The sequence below is a fragment of the Girardinichthys multiradiatus genome, chromosome 11, assembly GCF_021462225.1.
Source record: "Girardinichthys multiradiatus isolate DD_20200921_A chromosome 11, DD_fGirMul_XY1, whole genome shotgun sequence".
In the NCBI taxonomy this organism is placed as follows: Eukaryota; Metazoa; Chordata; class Actinopteri; order Cyprinodontiformes; family Goodeidae; genus Girardinichthys; species Girardinichthys multiradiatus.
Window position 1 is genome coordinate 14,005,362 of NC_061804.1, and position 25,039 is coordinate 14,030,400.

Genomic DNA, 25,039 nt, shown 5'->3' on the forward strand with positions numbered 1-25,039 from the left:
TTACATTTGCCGCTCCTCTTTAAATCTCTGTCTGATCGTATGGTTAAAAAGCCCAGCAGAGAGACGCTGGAGTTGGGGATATGATCCTGCAGCCATGTCTCAGTAAAACACATAATACTGCATGCCCGGTACTCTGGATGGGTCCTTTGTAGGGCTTGGAGTTCATCCAACTTGTTTCCCAACGATCTCACATTGCCCATCATAATTAACGGAAGAGATGGTTTGAACTTCCTCCTTCTCTCTCTTCTCTTAGCTCCTGCTCTGCATTGACGGCGTCTCCTTTTCAACTCATCAGGGATTTGGGGTTGTAGTTGAAGTGTAATTTGAGCTTTTGAGATATTAATCAGCTGCTCCCGGTTGTAAGAAACAACCCCGTTGCCATGGCAATGCATCATAACAAATGTCCAAAAATAGAAAGTATTAGGAAAAATCCTCCAAGCTGCACAGCATCTGACACCGGAGAGGACAGTTGTCCAAAAAAAAAAAAAAAAAAAAAATCAATTGTATCCACCACAAGAGGAATAGTTCCCAAAAAAAGAATAAATCAGAATCAAAAGTAACAGAGCTATTCCAACCTGCTGCCACCTTGAGCAGCGCAATTGTTCCAAAGAAAAAAAAAATATTGTCTCACTGAAAGATTTATTTGTACCACTGACGAAGTGTGTCATGAAGAGCATCAGTTTCTGCTGGGCCTATTTTACATGTTAACAGGTGAAGTCTGTAGCAGCCTGTGTAATCATTAACATGTGCTTTAACACCAGATGTTACTGGTCTGATACAGAGGATCATAGTGCACACAGTCGGAGCCATTAATTACTCTTACTGCCTACACGTTACATAATATAAGATGGTTAGGGTTTCAGTCAGCCCATTCATTAAAGTGCTTGTGACACGCTTTTCCCACAAATGCAGAAATTGAAAGAAAACATATGAATATTGAAAGAATTAGGCAATAATTGGCATGATATTAGGATATAAGATGTGATAAAAGAAAATTGTGACACAAAACAAGCATATTTTGATGTTATATTTTGCAAGTCCAAAGTTGCTCGGAAATGACGTCAAAGGGGATGTCTTCAGTCCTTCATTGTGTGAGCGTCAATGATAAATTGATTAGGTAGAAGCCAAGTTGTGTTAAAAACAGCGTTAATATGGTGAAACTGTGCATTACTGGTGGTGGCAGCAATACAACAGCAGCTGTTAGCCTGTACTACTTTTCCTGACGTGAGGAGGATCAGAGTTGCTGGGATCAGAGCCAGAAAACTAATGAGGAACAGATGGGCTGGTCCCACCAAGCACAGCCAGTTGAGGACTTTCGGCAAACTGCTTCGAACAAGAAATCTCTGAATTCGCAAGAGAAATTATGTCAGAGGTCAGGATATCTACCAGACAAAGGAGAATGTTGAAGCAGAGTCTATAGCCATGCTGTTCAGTGCATCTGTTGTGAAAAGATCGCCAAAGAAAAGGTTGTTGCTCACTGTTGCTAATTGGATCAAGGCTCAGCTGTTAAGAACATTTCCTTGTCGCAAAAGTACATTTAGGTATCAGCAGTTATTGTTAATAATTACAAATGTTAAATTATGAATTATTAACAATAATAATCCGAGATTATTATTATTATTAAAATAAGATAAATTACATGACCATACAATACATTTAAATAAATGTTTCTCTAAAGATTCTAATATAAAGTTTAAAAAACTGTCACATCAGTTAGTGTCTTTAGATCTTGAATCATCCCTTGTGTCTGCTGCTGCTGCTCCATGCTGCTCATCTTCGCCTCCGGTTGTTTCACTCAGTGCCGTATATATACAGGTCCTTCTCAAAAAATTAGCATATTGTGATAAAGTTCATTATTTTCTATAATGTAATGATAAAAATTTAACATTCATATATTTTAGATTCATTGCACACTAACTGAAATATTTTAGGTATTTCATTGTCTTAATACGGATGATTTTGGCATACAGCTCATGAAAACCCAAAATTACTATCTCACAAAATTAGCATATTTCATCCGACCAATAAAAGAAAAGTGTTTTTAATACAAAAAACGTCAACTTTCAAATAATCATGTACAGTTATGCACTCAATACTTGATCTGGAATCCTTTTGCAGAAATGACTGCTTCAATGCGGCGTGGCATGGAGGCAATCAGCCTGTGGCACTGAGGTCTTATGGAGACCCAGGATGCTTCGATAGCGGCCTTTAGCTCATCCAGAGTGTTGGGTCTTGAGTCTCTCAACGTTCTCTTCACAATATCCCACAGATTCTCTATGGGGTTCAGGTCAGGAGAATTGGCAGGCCAATTGAGCACACTGATACCATGGTCAGTAAACCATTTACCAGTGGTTTTGGCACTGTGAGCAGGTGCCAGGTCGTGCTGAAAAATGAAATCTTCATCTCCATAAAGCTTTTCAGCAGATGGAAGCATGAAGTGCTCCAAAATCTCCTGATAGCTAGCTGCATTGACCCTGCCCTTGATAAAACACAGTGGACCAACACCAGCAGCTGACATGGCACCCCAGACCATCACTGACTGTGGGTACTTGACACTGGACTTCTGGCATTTTGGCATTTCCTTCTCCCCAGTCTTCCTCCAGACTCTGGCACCTTGATTTCCGAATGACTTGCAGAATTTGCTTTCATCCGAAAAAAGTACTTTGGACCCCTGAGCAACAGTCCAGTGCTGCTTCTCTGTAGCCCAGGACTGGGGAATGTGGCACCTGTAGCCCATTTCCTGCACACGCCTGTGCACGGTGGCTCTGGATGTTTCTACTCCAGACTCAGTCCACTGGTTCCGCAGGTCCCCCAAGGTCTGGAATCGGCCCTTCTCCACAATCTTCCTCAGGGTCCGGTCACCTATTCTCGTTGTGCAGCGTTTTCTGCCACACTTTTTCCTTCCCACAGACTTCCCACTGAGGTGCCTTGATACAGCACTCTGGGAACAGCCTATTCGTTCAGAAATTTCTTTCTGTGTCTTACCCTCTTGCTTGAGGGTGTCAATAGTGGCCTTCTGGATAGCAGTCAGGTCGGCAGTCTTACCCATGATTGAGGTTTTGAGTGATGAAGCAGGCTGGGAGTTTTAAAGGCCTCAGGAATCTTTTGCAGATGTTTAGAGTTAACTCGTTGATTCAGATGATTAGGTTCATAGCTCGTTTAGAGAGCCTTTTAATGATATGCTAATTTTGTGAGATAGGAATTTTGGGTTTTCATGAGCTGTATGCCAAAATCATCCGTATTAAGACAATGAAAGACCTGAAATATTTCAGTTAGTGTGCAATGAATCTAAAATATATGAATGTTAAATTTTCATCATGACATTATGGAAAATAATTAACTTTATCACAATATGCTAATTTTTTGAGAAGGACCTGTATACTGTAACACTGGATTTACACTGATTCTGCATCGGTCCAGTCTGCTGTGAAGCTCGGAAGAGCACTAAGAACCATACGCAGATCGTGCAATAAAAGGCAGTGATAAATGCAGATTCAAATCAGTTTAACCAGTTAAACTGCTTTATTTTTTGTTTTATGTAACCAGATATTTTCATGTGTTTTTTCTACAATGGGTGCATACACTGAGTGCAGTATGATTCATGTATATTGACTTTGGCAGTGCTTTGGCATCAGGCAAAAATAAACTGGTCGAAGTAGATGTCCATCCGCACATTCAGCACTTGTGCTCTGCCATCTGATGAAAGCTGACTTCTTCTGACTCTGCTATGTCTCTCTGCGATAATGACTGAAATACATCTAAAGAAATATCAGATTCTTCACTGCTGTCTGTGTTGCTGCCATTTTAACAGTGGTCAGTTTACATGCAGGGGTTCCCCTTTGACGTCATAAAAGAGCGCAACAAAATCGCAAAGGAGTAGTTTGGAAATGCCTTTTTAGTGAAATTTATGACCATATATCTAAGCAACTGTTCATTTCAGTGGCACGAATTTACTTTTTAAAATAGTTTAACAATGTTTGCTTTCCATAAATGTAATTATATTTATCATGAAAATTCAGGGCTGCACAGTGGTGCTGTTGGTAGCACTGTTGCCTTGCTGCAAGAAGGTCCTGGGTTCGATTCCCGGCCAGGGGTCTTTCTGCATGGAGTTTGCATGTTCTCCCCGTGCAAGTTCTCCCCTGTTAGGTTAATTGGTCAATCTAAATTGCCCTTAGGTGAATGAATGAATGTGCATGGTTGTTTGTGTGTTGCCCTGCGATGGACTGGCGACCTGTCCAGGGTGTACCCCGCCTCTCGCCCATAGACTGCTGGAGATAGGCACCAGATCCCCTGTGACCCACTATGGAATAAGCGGTACAAAATGACTGACTGACATGAAAATTCAATGTTACAGGCACTTTAATGCTCATGCTTTGTACTGGGTTATTTTAGGCCATGTTTTTAAATAGTGTGTCTAAGGATATGTTTAAAAAATTTAAGTCTGTCATATTCAAGTTGTTTTTAAAGATCTGATATGAAAAAAAGAAAGACAAGAAACTAAACCCTTTACCTATCTCTTTCAAAATAATTTACTCATCAGGTCAGTCACATATTTTTTGTAATGTTGCTACTTCTCTGAAAGAGGTCCTAAATAATATTCTACCTATGGCAAGTGCTATTCTTGTTACCAAATCTGTAAATAATGTCTGTTCTGAATAATCAATGCAAACATCTTTCTTGGCATTACAACTAAATTCTTATTATAATCAATGAATAGATTCATGCATGTCTTTAATGGTATTTTTACAATTTATTTATATTGATCTCCTAGTCTTTGAGCTTAGAAGGCCTCTCTGTTAAAATTAAGCAGTTACTTGAAATGTAAATCTTCCAATAATTTGGTGTTTAACTGTATATGTATTAGTGTGTATCAATGGACTTCAAAATGAATCCATAATTAGCTTCTGCATAGCCAGTTTCCTGCATTTTGCAATTGTCTTAAATCTTTTGTGACATCAAATGCAACCAAACCATGATAAATCAATTTTATAGTGAGCATACACGAACCCTTTTGGTTTTTTATTGTACAGGTCCTTCTCAAAATATTAGCATATTGTAATAAAGTTAATTATTTTCCATAATGTCATGATGACAATTTAACATTCATATATTTTAGATTCATTGCACACTAACTGAAATATTTCAGGTCTTTTATTGTCTTAATACGGATGATTTTGGCATACAGCTCATGAAAACCCAAAATTCCTATCTCACAAAATTAGCATATCATTAAAAGGGTCTCTAAACGAGCTATGAACCTAATCATCTGAATCAACGAGTTAACTCTAAACACCTGCAAAAGATTCCTGAGGCCTTTAAAACTCCCAGCCTGGTTCATCACTCAAAACCCCAATCATGGGTAAGACTGCTGACCTGACTGCTGTCCAGAAGGCCACTATTGGCACCCTCAAGCAAGAGGGTAAGACACAGAAAGAAATTTCTGAACGAATAGGCTGTCCCCAGTGTGCTGTATCAAGGCACCTCAGTGGGAAGTCTGTGGGAAGGAAAAAGTGTGGCAGAAAACGCTGCACAACGAGAAGAGGTGACCGGACCCTGAGGAAGATTGTGGAGAAGGGCCGATTCCAGACCTTGGGGGACCTGCGGAAGCAGTGGACTGAGTCTGGAGTAGAAACATCCAGAGCCACCGTTACAGGCGTGTGCAGGAAATGGGCTACAGGTGCCGCATTCCCCAGGTCAAGCCACTTTTGAACCAGAAACATCGGCAGAAGCACCTGACCTGGGCTACAGAGAAGCAGCACTGGACTGTTGCTCAGTGGTCCAAAGTACTTTTTTCGGATGAAAGCAAATTCTGCATGTCATTCGGAAATCAAGGTGCCAGAGTCTGGAGGAAGACTGGGGAGAAGGAAATGCCAAAATGCCAGAAGTCCAGTGTCAAGTACCCAAAGTCAGTGATGGTCTGGGGTGCCGTGTCAGCTGCTGGTGTTGGTCCACTGTATTTTATCAAGGGCAGGGTCAATGCAGCTAGCTATCAGGAGATTTTGGAACACTTCATGCTTCCATCTGCTGAAAAGCTTTATGGAGATGAAGATTTCATTTTTCAGCACGACCTGGCAGCTGCTCACATTGCCAAAACCACTGGTAAATGGTTTACTGACCATGGTATCACTGTGCTCAATTGGCCTGCCAACTCTCCTGACCTGAACCCCATAGAGAATCTGTGGGATATTGTGAAGACAACGTTGAGAGACTCAAGACCCAACACTCTGGATGAGCTAAAGGCCGCTATCGAAGCATCCTGGGCCTCCACAAGACCTCAGCAGTGCCACAAGCTGATTGCCTCCATGCCATGCCGCATTGAAGCAGTCATTTCTGCCAAAGGATTCCCGACCAAGTATTGAGTGCATAACTGTACATGATTATTTGAAGGTTGACGTTTTTTGTATTAAAAACACTTTTCTTTTATTGGTCGGATGAATTATGCTAATTTTGTGAGATAGGAATTTTGGGTTTTCATGAGCTGTATGCCAAAATCATCCGTATTAAGACAATAAAAGATCTGAAATATTTCAGTTAGTGTGCAATGAATCTAAAATATATGAATGTTTAATTTTCATCATGACATTATGGAAAATAATGAACTTTATCACAATATGCTAATATTTTGAGAAGGACCTGTATTTGTCTGCATATTTTTTTACTTGTGTCTACAGCACCCCCATGTGGAAAACCACACCCCTGCTTCCCATGGCTTAATAGCATGAGTTGCTCAAAAAATAAAATTTTCTTTATTTGACTAAAGGTTCCCTCTTTGAATTTTAAGTAATAGTTACAAAGAAAACCAAAGTAAAAAGCCAAATATAAACAACAAAAAGCCACAAGATGAAATGTCCACATGAGCCCACCACCTTTGAGGAAATTGGTGTTGGGTGTAGTCTGAGTGGTGCTGCAGGTGGGAGTGGGAACCTATGCATAATAATTCTCCATGCGGAAAATTTATCTTAGCATGAAGAAGAAGAAGAAGAAGATAAACTTATGTCTAAGATTCAGAAATGTCTACTCAATGTGACTGGTATTATCTGCAAACCAGCATTGGGTCTGGAACCACATTCAGAGGATTCCTCTGTCTCCTAAGTTACATCTCTTCAGAGGCATTAGGTCAGTGCTTGAATACTCATAAACACTACAGACTGAGTGCATCTACGTTGTGCCTCAGATTAAGAGAGTTGCCTCTTGAGCTACAGTGGGTAAAGTTACGACTTGTGTTTGTAATGAGCAGCTTAAATTACCTGATGTTTCTGAAGTCTCTGTAAAATTCAATGATTTCTTGAAAGACGTTATGTTGTGGGATTCTGTTGTTCTCCTAAGGGACTTCAACGTGTTTGGAAAGAATGCTTGAACCCCACACTGCTGGGATGGTTGTGTTTAGTAGAAGAATGATTTTTATTATTTAAAATCACTTCCAAGCTTAAATTAATCAATCGTTTCCTGAAGCAGCTGGTAAGTATGACAACGCTGATACAGCTGCAGTTTTAATGGCAGTAGATGCTTAACCTGAAATACTATAGAAATTTGGGAAGACTCTGGATGAGGCCTCAAGGTTGTTCAGGCAAACTCTTAGCCAGCCTAAACAGAGAAGCAGGGCTTGTTTCAACCTGTGTTTGAAAGGTAGCCACTTTAAATCTAATCACATAGTTAATGACCAAACAGTAGGGTATTCTCCGTCAGGGTTGGGGATGCGTCTTTCCCTCCAGCTGTTGTAATTTGGAAAATTTGTATCTTATATCTTAAAATGAGAACTAGAGAAAAGGGTCAATGTTTTGTGTTAAGTAAACAATGGTACTGCACAGGTCTGGGGTGGAGAAGAATACATTAAGAAGAAATGAAAGCTGGAGTTTGACAAGTCCATCTGTATTGCAGCACTCATATGATCATCAGATTTGGTTCATGAAGATGGATAGAAGAGGGTAAAATAATTTTACTTTAAAATGATGTCTGTACTTAGTCTTGGAGATTGAGGAGCTCAAACATTCAGGAGAGGCTCATAGTAGAGTTGTTCCTTCTCTACATTATAGGGAGCACCCTAAATTGGTTTTGGTATTTGATACGAATGATGGTCTTTTGTGTAAATGTAAGGGTTTTTTGACTATGTCCTTGGAGAGCCAGAAATCACTGTAGGGATTTTATATTTTCTCTCAACTGGGAACTGCCTAGGATCCACCTAAACCTAATCTTAATTGATCAAATGCAACTGGATGGATGACAAACAGAGCCATATGTATTTCATATGTGTGTATTCAAACATTTTACAATATGTATTTCAACAGTTCAATAAGCTGGAATTGGCCTGTCCCTTTAGTCACTCAACATCCAAGGAAAAACTTAATTAAAGGTTAGTCTCGTAAAAACCATTCTCTACCTTCCATGTCCTAATTAAATTCATTTAACAATCATGACACAGTTTAAGAAAATGGAGGGAGCTTATGAGTTAAGATGTTTAAATTAATATCCAACACCCATCATCAGAACAAGGAAAACCTTCAGCTTTACTGTGTGTGGGGTGACGCTTTGGAACAGTCTGCATTCAGAGCTCAAGTAATTGTTGAACACTAAACAGTTTAAAAAATGCTACAAAAAAGGATTATAAACGGATATCATACTTAAAATATTACTGTTGCTGTTGTCGCTGTGAGAAGTAAACAGAGCAGCAGAGTATATAAAGTGCATAGCCCAGGTGAAAACAGGGAGGATGACTGGCATAAAGCAGGAGAACAGAATGAAGCTGATTACAATGGTAGTGGGAGAGAGTGAACGTAAAAACATAACTGGAACCAAATATACTATGAATAATCCAACAAAGAATACTAACAGAAAAAAAACCTAATACAAAAAAACCAAGAATAAATTAGAAGGCCAGTGTGAATTTCTAGAGGAAGGCAAACCTCATTCTTCAAAGCATGGAGGTGGAAGTGGCATGGTTTTGAGATTCTTTGCTGCACCATGATCCGGCTAGCTCACCATAATACAGTCCACCATAAACTGTACCGTGCTTGAAAACAAATTGGCGAGAACTATTATTTTTTAACTAAGCTAATACAAAACTGGGCCCTGCAAACATGACAATGACCCAAACATACTAATAAATCTATTAAGAACTGGCTGAAAACTAGGAAATGAAAATTTCTGTGCCAAGTCAAAGCCCAGATCTCATTGAGACACTGTAGGTGGACTTGAAGCAGGCTATACATGCAAGAAGCCCACTTAAGCATCTCATAGCTGAAAGTGAGAAGTGGGAAAACTACTAAGAGTGATGCCAGAGACATGGTAGATGACCACAAGATTGGTATTACTGAAGGTATCTTAGCTAAAGGGAGTAACAGTAGCTATTAGGTGGTGGGGGTGTCCTAACTTTTTCCCTGTTCAGCTAGAAAACAAACTCTCGTTTATATATTTTGTTTAACATTTAAAACAATGTTATTGTTTGGTGTTTAAGTGCAGCTAAATACATGTATTTTTCAGTGGTTAAAAGAAGGAGATTGGATGTCAATATGTGACATTTTGTTTGAAAGTGCTGAATATTTAATGGGGTGTCTTCATTTTTTATATGAAGGTATACCCTTCTCAGTATTTTGTGGGAAACCATTTACAGGTCCTTCTCAAAATATTAGCATATTGTGATAAAGTTCATTATTTTCCATAATGTCATGATGAAAATTTAACATTCATATATTTTAGATTCATTGCACACTAACTGAAATATTTCAGGTGTTTTATTGTCTTAATACGGATGATTTTGGCATACAGCTCATGAAAACCCAAAATTCCTATCTCACAAAATTAGCATATTTCATCTGACCAATAAAAGAAAAGTGTTTTTAATACAAAAAACGTCAACCTTCAAATAATCATGTACAGTTATGCACTCAATACTTGGTCGGGAATCCTTTTGCAGAAATGACTGCTTCAATGCGGCGTGGCATGGAGGCAATCAGCCTGTGGCACTGCTGAGGTCTTATGGAGGCCCAAGATGCTTCGATAGCGGCCTTTAGCTCATCCAGAGTGTTGGGTCTTGAGTCTCTCAACGTTCTCTTCACAATATCCCACAGATTCTCTATGGGGTTCAGGTCAGGAGAGTTGGCAGGCCAATTGAGCACAGTGATACCATGGTCAGTAAACCATTTACCAGTGGTTTTGGCACTGTGAGCAGGTGCCAGGTCGTGCTGAGAAATGAAATCTTCATCTCCATAAAGCTTTTCAGCAGATGGAAGCATGAAGTGCTCCAAAATCTCCTGATAGCTAGCTGCATTGACCCTGCCATTGATAAAACACAGTGGACCAACACCAGCAGCTGACACGGCACCCCAGACCATCACTGACTGTGGGTACTTGACACTGGACTTCTGGCATTTCCTTCTCCCCAGTCTTCCTCCAGACTCTGGCACCTTGATTTCCGAATGACATGCAGAATTTGCTTTCATCCAAAAAAAGTTCTTTGGACCACTGAGCAACAGTCCAGTGCTGCTTCTCTGTAGCCCAGGTCTGGGGAATGCGGCACCTGTAGACCATTTCCTGCACACGCCTGTGCACGGTGGCTCTGGATGTTTCTACTCCAGACTCAGTCCACTGGTTCCGCAGGTCCCCCAAGGTCTGGAATCGGCCCTTCTCCACAATCTCCCTCAGGGTCCGGTCACCTCTTCTCGTTGTGCAGCGTTTTCTGCCACACGTTTTCCTTCCCACAGACTTCCCACTGAGGTGCCTCGATACAGCACTCTGGGAACAGCCTATTCGTTCAGAAATTTATTTCTGTGTCTTACCCTCTTGCTTGAGGGTGTCAATAGTGGCCTTCTGGACAGCAGTTGGGTCGGCAGTCTTACCCATGATTGGGGTTTTGAATGATGAACCAGGCTGGGAGTTTTAAAGGCCTCAGGAATCTTTTGCAGGTGTTTAGAGTTAACTTGTTGATTCAGATGATTAGGTTCATAGCTCGTTTAGAGAGCCTTTTAATGATATGCTAATTTTGTGAGATAGGAATTTTGGGTTTTCATGAGCTGTATGCCAAAATCATCTGTATTAAGACAATAAAAGACCTGAAATATTTCAGTTAGTGTGCAATGAATCTAAAATATATGAATGTTAAATTTTCATCATGACATTATGGAAAATAATGAACTTTATCACAATATGCTAATATTTTGAGAAGGACCTGTATTAGCATTATAGCAATCAAAGGATTTTTATAATCGTTGAGAACATTATTGCTTGTCTTCACTGGTAGTCTGTTGTGATGATCTACAAGTCTTTGGTGTTGAAAGGCCTCCTTGCCATCACCCTAATTCTTAACTCCTGCCACAGTTTATTCACCAGATTGAAATGATGCCTCTCCAGGACTCCAGAATGCTAATATTACTTTCAGTGAGGCAACATGTTGATCAAATTATAAGATTTATTTACATCTAAATCTTCCAGTCGGTCATTACAGCTACTGAAAAATAGAGGTTTTCAGAACATTTTACTTTGAGATGTACCTATATAATATAATATAATATAATATAATATAATATAATATAATATATCAAACTTTCTCGCCATAACACTTGCGCTTCTTCTGTATGTATGAGGTCAGTTAATAATTATAGAATTTACAGTTATGGATTATGGTTTGGCCTACATGGGAGGACAGGTTTATTCATAAAGAAGCAAAAATCACACTCCCTAAGAGGAGGGTGGGATGGATTTAATCTGAAACCCAACAGTTTTAGAAAATCCCAATCTGAGCTCATTCATTCCTGTTTCCTATCATGCTCCCAGAGCCTTCCGCCACCAACAAAGCGGCTGATTACGAAGCGGCAACCTCTTTCCTCGGAGAATGGGGACGTTTCCAGCGGCGGGTCTTTTTCCTCCTCTGCCTAAGTGTCGTCCCTAATGGACTCGTCGCCTTCTCGATCGTTTTTCTGGCCGACACGCCGGCCCACCGCTGCCTGCTTCCCGCGCACCTAAACCTCAGCGCCGCATGGAGGAACAGCAGCATCCCGCTGGAGGAGGAGGATTCGAGCCGCGGAGGCGCTTTGGTGCCCAGCAAATGCTCCAGATACAAACTGGAGCATGTGCTGAATTACTCGGAGAGAGGTTTGCTACCTGGAGTGGACGTTAATCTGTCTAATGTTCCCAAAGAAGGCTGCTTGGACGGATGGACGTTTGATCAGAGCGTTTATACATCTACTATTGTATCTGAGGTGGGTTTAACTCCCAACTCATTGGATGCTTTTGCTACTGATATGCCAATGAAGATGATGATGTTATAGGAGCCTATTTCATTGCTCACTAATCTAATTTAACGATATATTAGGTTACAGGTAAAAATATGGAAATCCAAACTTTTTTTATTACGGTAAAAAAAAAAAGATGGTAGCTTTGCAAATAATATTTACAGAAATAAAGACTCAATGGCTACATGTAACCTATTTTTCAAATGGCAGTGCACATTTGAAAAATATTTGTGCATAATTCTGTATTTTTTGTTTACCATTATTCATATTCATGCTTATGAAACCTACTTAATTTTGGTGTTTGGTTTTTAAATGTGTGTTTCACTCTGCATGCACTATTAACCTTTGCCTGATCCTATATGTACTGCATGTGCCCACAATTTGTTCTCTTTTTTTCAGTGGAACCTGGTGTGTGATGAAAGTTGGAAGAGCCCACTGACATCTTCTATCTTCTTCTGCGGTGTTCTCACTGGCTCCTTAATTTCTGGACAGCTCTCTGACAGGTTGTAAATTCGGTATTAGTTTTAGAGACACTAAGGTGCTCTGTGAATACAGAAGTGATTGCTTACTTGGAGAGTAACTCACACGCTCAAATACTTACTCATAAATGCACAAAAAAAAATAATAATAATAGAAGCGGCCAATATTCCTTTGACTGGCTCTGACTGGCAATCAATGCCTAAAATCTTAGAACTCCTATTTTCGGTCTATAAATGCATTTATTCAGCAGCATAGTCTTTGAAGCACTTTTTGAATTTCTGCTTCTAGCTTTATCAAAGAACATTAAGCATATTTGTTTCTCTTTTATGTGGTATAAATCTTTGTTTGAAATAGATAAATATGGAAACAATCAAAATGGAATTTGGCCAGTTAGACCTCAAGGAAAACAAACTATTATCACAAAGGAAAATTATGATCATTGCATTGGTAGGTTAACCCATTGGCAAAGACAATCATTGCTTGTACACAAGTTTACTCAACCCTCAAGATAATGTTTTCTGTTCAACAGCAGTTCAACAAGACAAGATGTCATGCTGTTAATCAATCACTAGAGCTTTCAAGGGTCAAATTTCAGCTCTGCATAACTGTAACACAGATGATCTGAGTAAAAAGGCTCAGGTTTCAGAACAATATGGAAGCACAGACAGACAGACAGACAGACAGACAGACAGAGACAGACAGACAGACAGACAGACACACAGACAGACACACAGACAGACACACAGACAGACACACAGAAAGGCAGAGTTAAGCACACCTGTGGATGTATTTAAAGGTAACACCTCAAACGCACTGTTTCCCTATGTGAGATCATGGAAACATAAAAAGAAATCATGTAAGATGTCAGGAAGAGAAGAATGGACCTCCATAAATCTGTGTCATCCTCGAGTACATTTTCCAGATGCCTACAGTTTATCTATTTAAAAAACTCACATGGAAGTCTAAACAGTTTGGGCAGCCATCATACTATTCAGGAAAAAAAAGATGTTTTGGTGTGAAAGCTCAACCCCTGAACAAAAGCAAAAGACCTTGTGAAGATGCTGTCTGAAGCAGGTAAGAGAGTGTGATTATCCAGAGTAAAACAAGTTTTTTTACTGACATAGACCAGAAGACCACTCAAAGAGGAAGAAGCCATCACTCAAAAAGCAACATAAGAAGCCAGATTGCTCTAGTTCTGTCTGGGAGTTTTGCTACAGGAGGGACTGGTGCATTAAAGATTGCATCATGAGGAAGGAAGTTCATGTGTAAAGACTAAAGCAACATCTCAACACATCAGCCAGGAAGGTAAAAATGGTTTCTTCTAAATGGGCAATGTCCCTGAACTTACTGCCAAATTAGTATTAGTTAAAAAGTGGTTTGAAGACAACACATTTAATGTTTTGGAGGATGTCACAAAATGCTGATCTCAGTCCCATAGTAAACATGATGGCTAATCTGATAAGGTCACGCCAGTTCTGTCCATGGACCAAAATCCAAGGAAACTAGTATGCAAGGCTTGTGACAGGATACCAAAAATCTTCCTAGAGTTAAAAAGTCTATTCTACTCCTACTAAGGAAAGTTATTTAAGGTGTTTTTTTTTATTTTAGAGGGCCTTCAGTTTTCCTAAAATAGATAATGACTTCCCTGATCTCTTTCAAAAAAAAAAAATCTGTTCAGCTGCTACAAATTTGACTTTTATCGTAACATAATTTCCATGTTTACAGATCAGATATAAGTAGATAAGAGTTTTGAGAGGCAATTTATCTATATAATAAATGTGTTTTTACATTTTAAGAGGAGCAAATTCCTAATAACAGTGCACAAATGAGTGGCAAAAGTCAAATTATGATTTAGTTTACTCCACTATTGCAGAACGATGCAAGGACAAAATACATAATGGTAACAGACTGAGTGTAGTGTTTTGTAATCTCCCCACTTTGTACAAACTGTTTACATTCAAATTTCTTTGTGCTTAATGTCAATTTCAGGTTTGGGAGAAAAATTGTGATGTTTGCCACCATAGCTATACAGGCAGTCTTCAGATTCATTCAAGTTTTCTCTCCAAACTGGATCACTTTCTGTGCTTTGTATTTCATTGTCGGGATGGGACAAGTTTCCAATTACGTGGTTGCATTTGTTTTAGGTACATCACTTCATATCGTTTTAAATTATTCATTGTGATACAAACCCACTGTAACAATGTTTAATAACCTTGCTTTAAGGAATGGAAGTATTAGGCCTGCATATCAGGACAATTTTCTCCACGGCTGGAATGAGTCTGTTCTTTGGTGCGGGCTACATGCTGTTGCCGCTGCTCGCATTCTTCGTAAATGACTGGAGGATGCTGCTCCTTGCCCTGATGCTACCAAGCTGCCTGTGTTTGCCTCTGTGGTGGTAGGTAGGTGTATGTTGGCTAATCTGTGTCATTTTGTTCCATGGGTATTGTTAAATAACGTACTTTTCAAGCTGAATGTTTTTCTCTACTCTTGTTGTCCAGATGAACTCTTGACCATTGTAAATAGAAGTCTACTGATAAGTCCCATTTTATTTTATTTTTTATTTTGCGGTGTTGGCCTTTATTTTTCCAGGTTGCTTCGCGGACTAAGGCCTCCGTACATGGGTCATGCACCTAACCCCCTACGCCACCATCGCTGCGCCCATCCCATTTTCTTTTTAATAGATTTTTCATTTTCTTTCATACAAAATTTTATGTTCAGCAAATTTGCATTTGGATTTAATTTTATGTTTTATATTATCTTTGGAAGATTGGTCTTTATCTGACCTCGTCTCTCGCAAATCGGGTATGAAAGATTTAAGCTGTGGAAGAATAACAGTGAAACTGAATAGCTTATTAAGTTATGGAAAAACACATGATGATCGGAGCATAGAATTTTTTTCTGAATTGTTTTAATGCACAGTCACCATCAATAATGGCATGAAAACTCAGCAAAGAATTTGCCAAGTTTGGCTGTTGGACAAATTACCTTATAAGATCCACTTCATTGATCACTTTGCAGGAAAATTGGCATGTTAAAGCAGCTCACATAAAGTTCAAAGAAATTAAATATAACAGACTATTTAAAAGAAGATTATTATTATTATTGTAATTATTTGTAATACTGTGATTACTCATTCTTGACTGTAAAACACCATGATTGATTCAGGGACTACTTGGTGAAGTGGTTCATTCAAGTAATGCTCTATTTAGAAAGCTGAATCCTTTTCCTGACAACTCTTTTTAGCCTGTTGTTCTTGTTCTGTACAACCTGTACTGTTTTTAAAACTGTTTAAGGACTGCTGTATTGGGTAGCTCTTGAGGTTTTTATGGTTATTCTCAGCACTGCACAGTCTGGTCTTGGTTTGAGAGAGGGAGATGCACTCCTTGGTCCCTAGACATAAATTGCATCTTGTTTTCAGGATGAGACATTTTGTTAGTAAATTCCTAAATTTTTCAAATTGACTTAGATCAACGATTGCTTCTCTAAAATAATAATCTCATGTCTTTGCTGTTGCTTCTCTCCATCGACTTTGCATAATGAGGCAGGTTTATCCCGGAGTCTCCTCGCTGGTTGCTCTCTCAGGGAAGAATAGCAGAAGCCGAGGCCATAATCAGAAATGCAGCTAAAATGAACAACATTGAGCCCCCGGTGGTCATCTTTAATCCTTTACAGGTGAGAAAATCTTGAATGGTTTGGTAAAATAAAACAGTTACCAGACCATAGCAGATAATTTACAGCCAGAGTTTTTTCTTTAGCTTACTGTGGTTATAAGAAAATAAGTTAAACAAATGAACAGAAACTAATAAATATAAGACAGGAAATTAAGAAAACAATTACATCTCTTTAGTGCAGACCTAAAGTGTTTGTTGTTGTAATAATGTATGGACATCAAGATACTAATCTTGTCTTATCAGTAGGTTAATTTATTATGATTAATTGCGATCTGGGTATCAGCCATAAAGGAAGGTGATTGTTTTTAATTAGCTGCTGGGTAAATGCCTCTCTCTTTGCACAAGAGACTCCTTCATCCAGCTAGGGTCCATATCCTGTGACAAAACCTGTGAACTTTATTCTAGAAACAAAACTGTTGCAAATGATGACCTTTACTCTGTGCAGACACAAGTCCTGTAATTCCCATATGAACAATGGCTCCTCAGTTGTGACAGAATGTCTGGCTTGTTTGCCCTTTTTTTGCATATGTCACATATAATTTGTATTCAGTAAATTAATTTAAAGATAAAGATATTTTTTTCAATTTTCTTAATCATCCAATGGGTTTTTCGAGGGTTCTTCTGAGTCTTCTGCCTAGTAATATAATACATACAAATTATTTAGTAGTTTAATTGATCTAAGACAGCAATAAGATGAAAAGGCAAAACTTTACTGTAATGTTTTCCCTTTCCGTTTGGATTTATGCACATTGCCTTGCAAAAATATTCATACACCTTGAAAATTTCACATTGCCTTGTCACATATTACATTATAGCCACAAGATTCAGTGTATTTTATTGTGATTTTATGTAATGGATCCACACAAAGTGGTGAATAATTGTAAAGAATAAGAAATATTAAGTCTTGCAAGGAACACACAAGTAGGTGGAAGAATGTACTCTGGTCAGATAGGACCAAAAATTGAACTTTTTAGCTAACCTGGAAAACACCATGTGTAAGGGTAACCTGAAAAATCATTCACTCTGGAAACATGGTAGTACCAGCATCGTGCTGTGGGGATACTTTGATTGAACTGGTCAGAGTTTATGGGTAGATAGATGAAGCTATATAGCAGACAATCTTTCACCCCAAATAAACTGGGTTAGAGGTTTATCTTTCACAGCTGGAGCTACAATGGAATGGCGTAGATCACAGCATTAATATGTGTTAGAATGGACCAGTCAAAGCCCAGATTAAAATCCTAAATCCTATTCAGAATCGCAGGCAAGACTTGCAATATGTTTTCACAGGTACTCAATGTAAACTGATCAAGATTTTTTTTTAAATAAAAAGGAGCAAAAATTTTAGCCTCCAGATGTACAAAGCTGGTAGAAACTATAAGTTCACTCAGCAAGTGTCAGCGAACTCAACAGCCTCCTTTTCATTACATTACCTCTTGACTGGTGTCTCAGTGTGTTAATTAGTTGTCTGTTGTTGTTCTTCATGCTCTGCTGCTTCACAGAATGGAGTTAAGGCAGAGGAGAGGAGGGCCTATAACATCTGTGACCTGCTTCGTTCTCCAAACATCCGCTGGATCTCGATCACGCTGTGGTTGATCTGGTGAGTCCAAGTTGTCCCAGTGGGCCTCCACATTCCACACACCAACTACAGTTAGATACACACAAGCACACAGTTTAGGCCCACTTTTTGTACATACAGTACAATCACAGTCTTTCCATGTGTAACCTTTTGTTCATGTGTCATCTTAATTACATTACAGACCCTTTCTCTGAACATCAAAGAGATGTCAAGTGCTGTGCAGCAACCGCTATGATCAAAATCAGGCTTCATGCAATTGCACAGCATGGATGGACTATGTGTGCTGAGTGGGACATTTTTGTTTTTGTTTTGGTATTACAAGCACATACCATGATTTAAACTACATGTCGTCTTGGATTGATTTTTACAAATTCAGAGCTTACAAGTTTTTAGCCTGAAATAGAGCAGAATATTTAAAGAATTTTCACATTTTGAATTAGTCAAAATATAAAATGATTTAATGAGAACAGGCTAATTATTGGAAAAGGTAATGTGTAAGATGCTCTGAAACAGTTGTAAAACTAAAGTGAAAAGAAAAATGTTATAACCACTTCGGTTATTTGGTACCACTCCAGGCATTCAGATAAATATATTTTCTGTTGTAGAAAATAAAAGCAGCTTCAGTACCAGTGGAACCAATTCAGTAATTGTTTAAGATAAAACTTTAAGTATTCAACAAATCCTTGTACTTAGAATTATTATTCTGATTAAAACCTGATCAATTTTATGCCCACAGGAACACCCTCACCATCGCCTACTTTGCCCTTTCCCTGAACACGGCGAACCTCCATGGGAATGCCTACTTCAACTGTTTCCTGTCCGCCCTGGTGGAGATGCCAGCCTACGTTCTGTCCTGGGTCATGTTTCGCTGGTGTTCCAGACGAATGAGTGTTTTCTCATCGCTCTCCTCAGGAGGGGTGTTCCTACTGATCATGCAGCTCATACCAGCAAGTATGACATCACTGTTTGCAGAATTTTATTATCTATATACATATTGTCTAATAAACTTTGATCAAATTCATGTTTTTATTCACTGTAGACTTGGTGGCTGCATCCATAACGTTTGAGATGATGGGGAAGTTTGCTGTGTCGACTGCATTTGCTGTTGTGTATGCCTACACAGCAGAGCTGTACCCAACTGTGCTGAGAAACACAGCTGTTGGCGCCTGCTCTATGGCCTCCAGAATAGGCAGCATTATTGCTCCATTTTTCATTTATTTAAGTAAGTCCTGTCATCTTCTTCTGCTCAGTGAAACTGAAGCTACTGGCTCATCTTAATAAATTATGTACTGATAAAGTATCAACATACCAAAGCAACAGTTATTCAGTTCGGGTGATTGTCCTTTCAGTTTCTATGATTTTTCTCCTGAACCCCCTATTTGTTTTACCTGAGGCTCCTTATTTCAAAACGCCCTGAAAGGTTTTATGAATACTTTGAGTTGACAAGATGTGAAAACGCCTTAGAATAATTCCATCTTTTATTGCCGTAACATTATCTGACACTATTTTTTTTATCCGATCTCTAGTGCATTCACATTTATGTACATTTATTAAGTGGGACAACTGAAAAACAATCCTGTATAAAAACCTTTTTTTTTTTTTTACAATCAGCAGAGCCATAGGTAGTGGCAACACTAACAAGTACTTCAGCTGATCAGATTGTCATGGAAGATTTAAGTAGTTATCTGTGACTGATTTCCTGGGGCATAAATATAATGTGGCACAGACGCCAATTTTTTCATGGCACTCTTCATAATAGGGGAAAAACCTCCAAAAACAAACCATTCAAGCATTATAAATGTGTGTTGGTTTTCATAAGTCAGGAAATGGGGACAAGACAAAAGCTACATGCCTGAACTTTCCTAAGAACCTGGGTTTATTTCATCACCACACACAGTAAGCAGGATGGTAGGGGAGGTAAAAAAAAAATCTCTAAAACTCATTGTTAGAGAGCTGCAGCAATAAGGTCTTAGGTTTGTATCTTTCTGCACGTTACTGCGAGTTTGTATGTTCTTGCCGTGTTTGCATGGGTTTTTCTTGGCTATACAGGCTCCTTCACACATTACAAAAACATGACTGTTAGCTAATTGGCTACGCTAAATTACCCTTACGTATGAGTGTGTGGACGCATGGTTGTTTGTCATGAATTAAATTGAATTGAATTCGATATTCCTTTTGCTTTTTCTTATGGTCCAAAAACATGCATGTTAGTGTTCATTTGTCTCTATAAAATGTGCTCAGGGTTGAGTGCGTGTGCATAGGTGCTGTGCAGGGTGTAACCCTTCTCTCTGGAGATAGGAACCAGCTTTACCACCCCCCACCCAAAAAAAGTAAATAGAATAGAAATAGAAGACATACAAATGACCTTTAATGTCTCTCAGTGGGGATATTCAGGTGTACAAGCAGCAAAGTGACAGGCATGACAAAGTATTCGCATTCACACAATTGAGGGCCCTGAATACTTTTGCCTTTTTTATCCATTTTGTGTGTAACCTGCTGTGCCTTGAAATTCACTGTCACATTTGTTTTAATCTGCTTGTCTTTGTATTTAGGGAGGAAACCACACATTAAAACATAGAATAGCCCCTGCCAGAAATTCACTAAACAACCAGTCACTTCAAGACAAATGTTCTCTGTAATCCACTAAAGTCGTACTTTGAATATTTGTTTGTCTTTTTGTTGTTAGCAGCTGTGCAGTCCATTGATAGTAGACAAGGTTGGTTTTCACCATCCTTTCTCCTTCGTTTGATGTTACAACACAGGAACCTATTCTGTCTCCCTGCCTTACATCCTAATGGGAAGTCTAACAACTGCGGCGGGGTTGCTGAGCCTTCTGCTGCCTGAGAGCTTTGGAATGCCACTGCCGGACACCATCAATCACATGCAACAATTCCCTGGGTAAAGCTAAACCTTCTATACCTGCATCTAAAAGACAAACACTATTACCATTGTATTCATCTTAAATGTTCGGAAAGCCTAATCGTTTTACATGATTTAATTGTAGAAAATGAATAATGTATGAAAACTATCAGAAATCAGTTGTGAAGATGCATTGGATGGATTCTTTTCTTTAATTATTTTTTTAAATGTGCCATCTTTTTAAATTGTTAACCCCTAAACAGTCAAAAGGTAGACCTTTTGCCTTTTGACTGTTTTACAGGGCTGCGTTAGAATAAACAAGGTTTCATTTGCTCAGTAAATAATTTTATGCTAAGACGAAACACACTGTTCTAAACCACCTACAATCAACAACCTGACAGACATTATGGCCAGTTATTGGAGCTATTCGTGTAAAGCAATACCAATCATTACTTGACTTTGGTACAAGAATTAGTCAAGCTAAAACACATAGCAAAAACCTTTGTTGAACATGAAAGAATAGTTTGGAAATAATGTCTTCTTGCTGTATACCTACTTTTTTAAATGGATTTTATAAATGTAAATATGAATTAAATTAATTTTTCAGCATAGCTGGCAACACAAAAGGTTAGATATTAATCGAAGCTGTTCATATCACACAGATGAAAAACAGAAATTTACACAAGCGTTATGAAAAGAAATTGTTTTTCCAGATTGTTCAACATCAGCATAGACAATTTGGAAAAGCCCAGGTAATGGAGTAATGCCTTCATAAGCTTCTCATTGGTTAATTGGGATTTTGCCTTAATTGGAGGCGCGCCTGGAGGTTCTTCTTTGGGCAACACCTTTAACATACTGTAACCTTGTATAAAATCATGGAAAGGACCACTACTAGACTAGTTTATCCTTGGGTACAATTTTCAGTTGCCTTAAGTTGTCACATTCAAACATTTCAAACAACAATATGCAACTATATGAGTCTGACCATAATAAACATTACATTTGGAGGACAAAGAGGGAAGTTTGCAAGCTTGGGAACATGATCCCAGCTGTAAAGAACATTGTGTGGTTGTTTTGCTGCAGGAGGGACCGGTGCAATTTACAAAACACATGTATACAGATGTAAAATATAAGGCAGGGTTCTGCCTTCTATGAAGCTCAATAACTTTGCATTTCTTTGTTTCTACAGATGTTGTCGGAAGACACCTTACATTGTCACGCACACTATAGAGGAGGAAAAATCTACAGAAGTAAGGTCTCTGGTCATAAGGGAGCAGCTCTCAAGTCTGAATTCAAACAAATGAGGAGCCATGAAGTTCATGTGTGCATATATGAGAAAATCCATCTTTGGTCTGGGAAATCATACACAAAAAAGCATTGTGTGTGAAGTGATTTTCCCAACATTTCTATGAAACTTTTTTTTTTCTTCACCACACCATCAAAATACTTTATGAGTTACAGTACTTTTCTCTTTTGTGCATTACTATTCTTTTCCTCCGTTAATGTAACTGCTGCCTTAGTTGAAAGTGCTGATAAACTCAAAATGTTGTAAGAGAATTTGGAACGTAAAAGTATTAAAATACAGGTTTCATTTTTACCCTACTTTTTTAAATATAAATGTATGAAACTGTTTTACTTACATTTCTGGTCAATATTTTATCTTCATTATTTCTGATTTAATAATATAGACTGAGCCACATAAACCTGTTGTTTTTAACAGTTCTCTGATAAATCACACATGTGTGAAATTGTAATACAATTCAATTTTTACTGCACTTTTAATAGTTACCATCTTCTGCTGTGATTAGAAAAGAGCCCAAACATGTAACAGGGAATCATGTTTAAATTCTTTTTGTGTGGGAAAATGTTACCTGCAGCTCCCACAAATCTGATTTTCATTATTTCTGATGTTAGTTTGATCTCAAATGTACTTTAAAAGTGCATAGTGTCTTGTATGCACTGATGGCAAAAGCATTATGACCACTGACAGATAAATAAATAACACGGGTAAGCTCTTAATCATGACACCTGCTAGTGAGTGCGATTTTTTTGTTTGTTTTAGGAAACGAGTAATCATATTGGCTTTAAAGTTTATGTGGCAAGACGTGCAAATATGAGAATTTGACAGAGATCTAATGACGACTAGATAGCTGGGTCAGTGCAACTGTTGTGGGGTGTCAAAAGTGGTCCAAAGTGGGTACAGGGAGGAACCAGTGACAGTGTTGATGCAAGTAGGAAATAAAGGTTGGCCTGTTTGCTCTGATCCAATAAACAAGCTACTGTGGCACAAATTACTGAAGAAGTTAAAGATGGTTTTGACAAAAAGGTTTCAGAATACACAGTGCATTGTTGCATATGGGCCTTGATAGTTACAGACCAGGCAGGGTGCCCATCATGGTAGTCATAATGTTATGCTTGAAAAGTAAAAAAGGCCAACAGGCCAAACAGAAGACTTAGGATGTCCATGAGTAAGACACATGTTGGATAAGTATCTTCAGTCTAACTGTCCAATAGATAAGAATAAAGGAGCAATAAAATGACTTTTGTTACACATTTAAATGAATATGTTGTTTTTTTATTTTAAAGTCCAACCTAAATCTGATTGGGGCATAACTTGTCCTTTTTTTACCTATAGATTTTGTATCATTCTTGGAAATCTTTACAACAAATAATTTTAGTTATCCATTTATCACAAATTTCCCTAAAACGGCATACTACTGTATTGGTGTGTCAGGCTAGTGATTTATTTGACTTTTCCCCAAAATGATCTTGAACAAAGAAAACAATTGTTTATTTTTGAAGTGACTGGATTAATTAGAGACAAATCTCTGAACTGTTTCTCAACCTAATTAATTGTTATAAAGTCAGAGACTATTTTGCAGTCGTGTTACTATCAATTACGGGGTATCAAGACTAAACCTTGCCAACAAATGTTCATATTTGTGATTTTTTTATATCTTCTGTTATATATTTTATTAGTTTGGCTGAATGTCAAATTACACTGTGCTTTACACCTCCCTCAGCGGCATGAACCTTGTCCTCTTAAGGCCCTTTTCTGTTCCACATTCTTAGAGCTGAAGAGAAGGGCTATCTCGGAGATTTTGGTTGAAGTCTCGTTAAATGTTAAACACAGAATGACATTTTAGTGGGATTGAAGTACAAACCAACACTAACAGCAAACAAAGTACTCATTAACTATTTTAACAGTTTTTTTAATGAATAATTATAAAAAATTATGATTTATCAAACAGACCATTACAATAAAAGCATATTCAAGTCTTACAAGCCTTGTGGTATAATACATACATGATGGTAATATACTGTTTTCTATCTTTTTACTATATTTAAACATCAAGAGAATAAAAAGCATTAGATGTTTTAAACCCGTTCAATTTATAACAAACCGCAAAGTGCCGTTTTCTGTCTGGACTTTTATCTGGTTTTACAGCAAAGTAGTATTTTAAGAATGAACTGCTGGAGGACCTGATAACGTCTCCCCATCATGCCTGAAAGCCTGCGCACATCAACTCGCTCCGATCTTCACGAGGATCTTCAACAAATCACTGGAGAAATGTGAGGTCCCCTCCTGCCTCAAACGATCCACCATCATCCCGGTTCCCAAGGAACCCACCATCGTAGGATTAAATGACTACAGGCCTGTAGCCCTGACGTCTGTGATCATGAAGACCTTTGAGCGGCTGGTGTTGAAGCACCTGAAAGACATCACAGGCCCCCTGCTGGAACCCCTGCAATTTGCTTACTTGGCAATAAAGTTGATTCTGATTCTGATTTATCTAAACTACCACCAGAGGGCGATGTCGGTAAGCGAATGTATGTGGAAAAAGTAATGAACAGAAGATTTCTACTGCGTTAAACGTAGCAGCATATAATCTGTAGTACAACTGTGTTGTCATAGCTGAATAAATCATGTGTACAGTGCCAGATAACAATGATGGTCAGAACAGTTCTATTATTACAATATTATTTAGTCAAGAAAGCATAAAGGCATTATAGGCTAATGCAGCTTTGGTGTAAGTGTGAGAATGACTATTATTCCATTGCAAACCTTTTTAGTTCCCTGAAAAGCTCTTATTGATGTATGTTTGCCAGCAGAGGCACGATTCCTTCCCCACAGAGCCCCAGAAGGACCAGTTAAACTGGAAAAGGAACATCACCAGCTCTTTTTCCTTAATGAGCAAATCCTCCTAAATACCTGCCTGGTAAAG

At 38.5% G+C, this 25,039-nt stretch overlaps 1 protein-coding gene across 1 annotated transcript; it reads left to right on the forward strand.

Annotated features, from left to right (window-relative positions):
- The first annotated feature begins 11,707 nt into the window (after nt 1-11,707).
- On the forward strand, nt 11,708-23,372 carry LOC124875970 (solute carrier family 22 member 4-like). The gene is made up of 10 exons (XM_047378418.1): nt 11,708-12,191; nt 12,624-12,727; nt 14,694-14,848; nt 14,928-15,099; nt 16,250-16,376; nt 17,878-17,975; nt 18,691-18,905; nt 18,994-19,176; nt 20,717-20,852; nt 22,003-23,372. The coding sequence occupies exons 1-10, from the start codon at nt 11,757-11,759 to the stop codon at nt 22,115-22,117; spliced, it is 1,740 nt and encodes a 579-aa protein (XP_047234374.1). The 5' UTR covers nt 11,708-11,756; the 3' UTR covers nt 22,118-23,372.
- Nucleotides 23,373-25,039: the final 1,667 nt, after the last annotated feature.

What these genes read in the sequence shown, in the direction of transcription:
- LOC124875970 (XM_047378418.1), top strand. Translation starts at nt 11,757, where the DNA reads ATGCTCCCAGAGCCTTCCGCCACCAACAAAGCGGCTGATTACGAAGCG. An exon ending in CATGCAGCTCATACCAGCAA is followed by an intron (nt 18,906 to 18,993) that starts GTATGACATCAC and finishes TATTCACTGTAG; the next exon opens with ACTTGGTGGCTGCATCCATA. An exon ending in TCCATTTTTCATTTATTTAA is followed by an intron (nt 19,177 to 20,716) that starts GTAAGTCCTGTC and finishes GTTACAACACAG; the next exon opens with GAACCTATTCTGTCTCCCTG.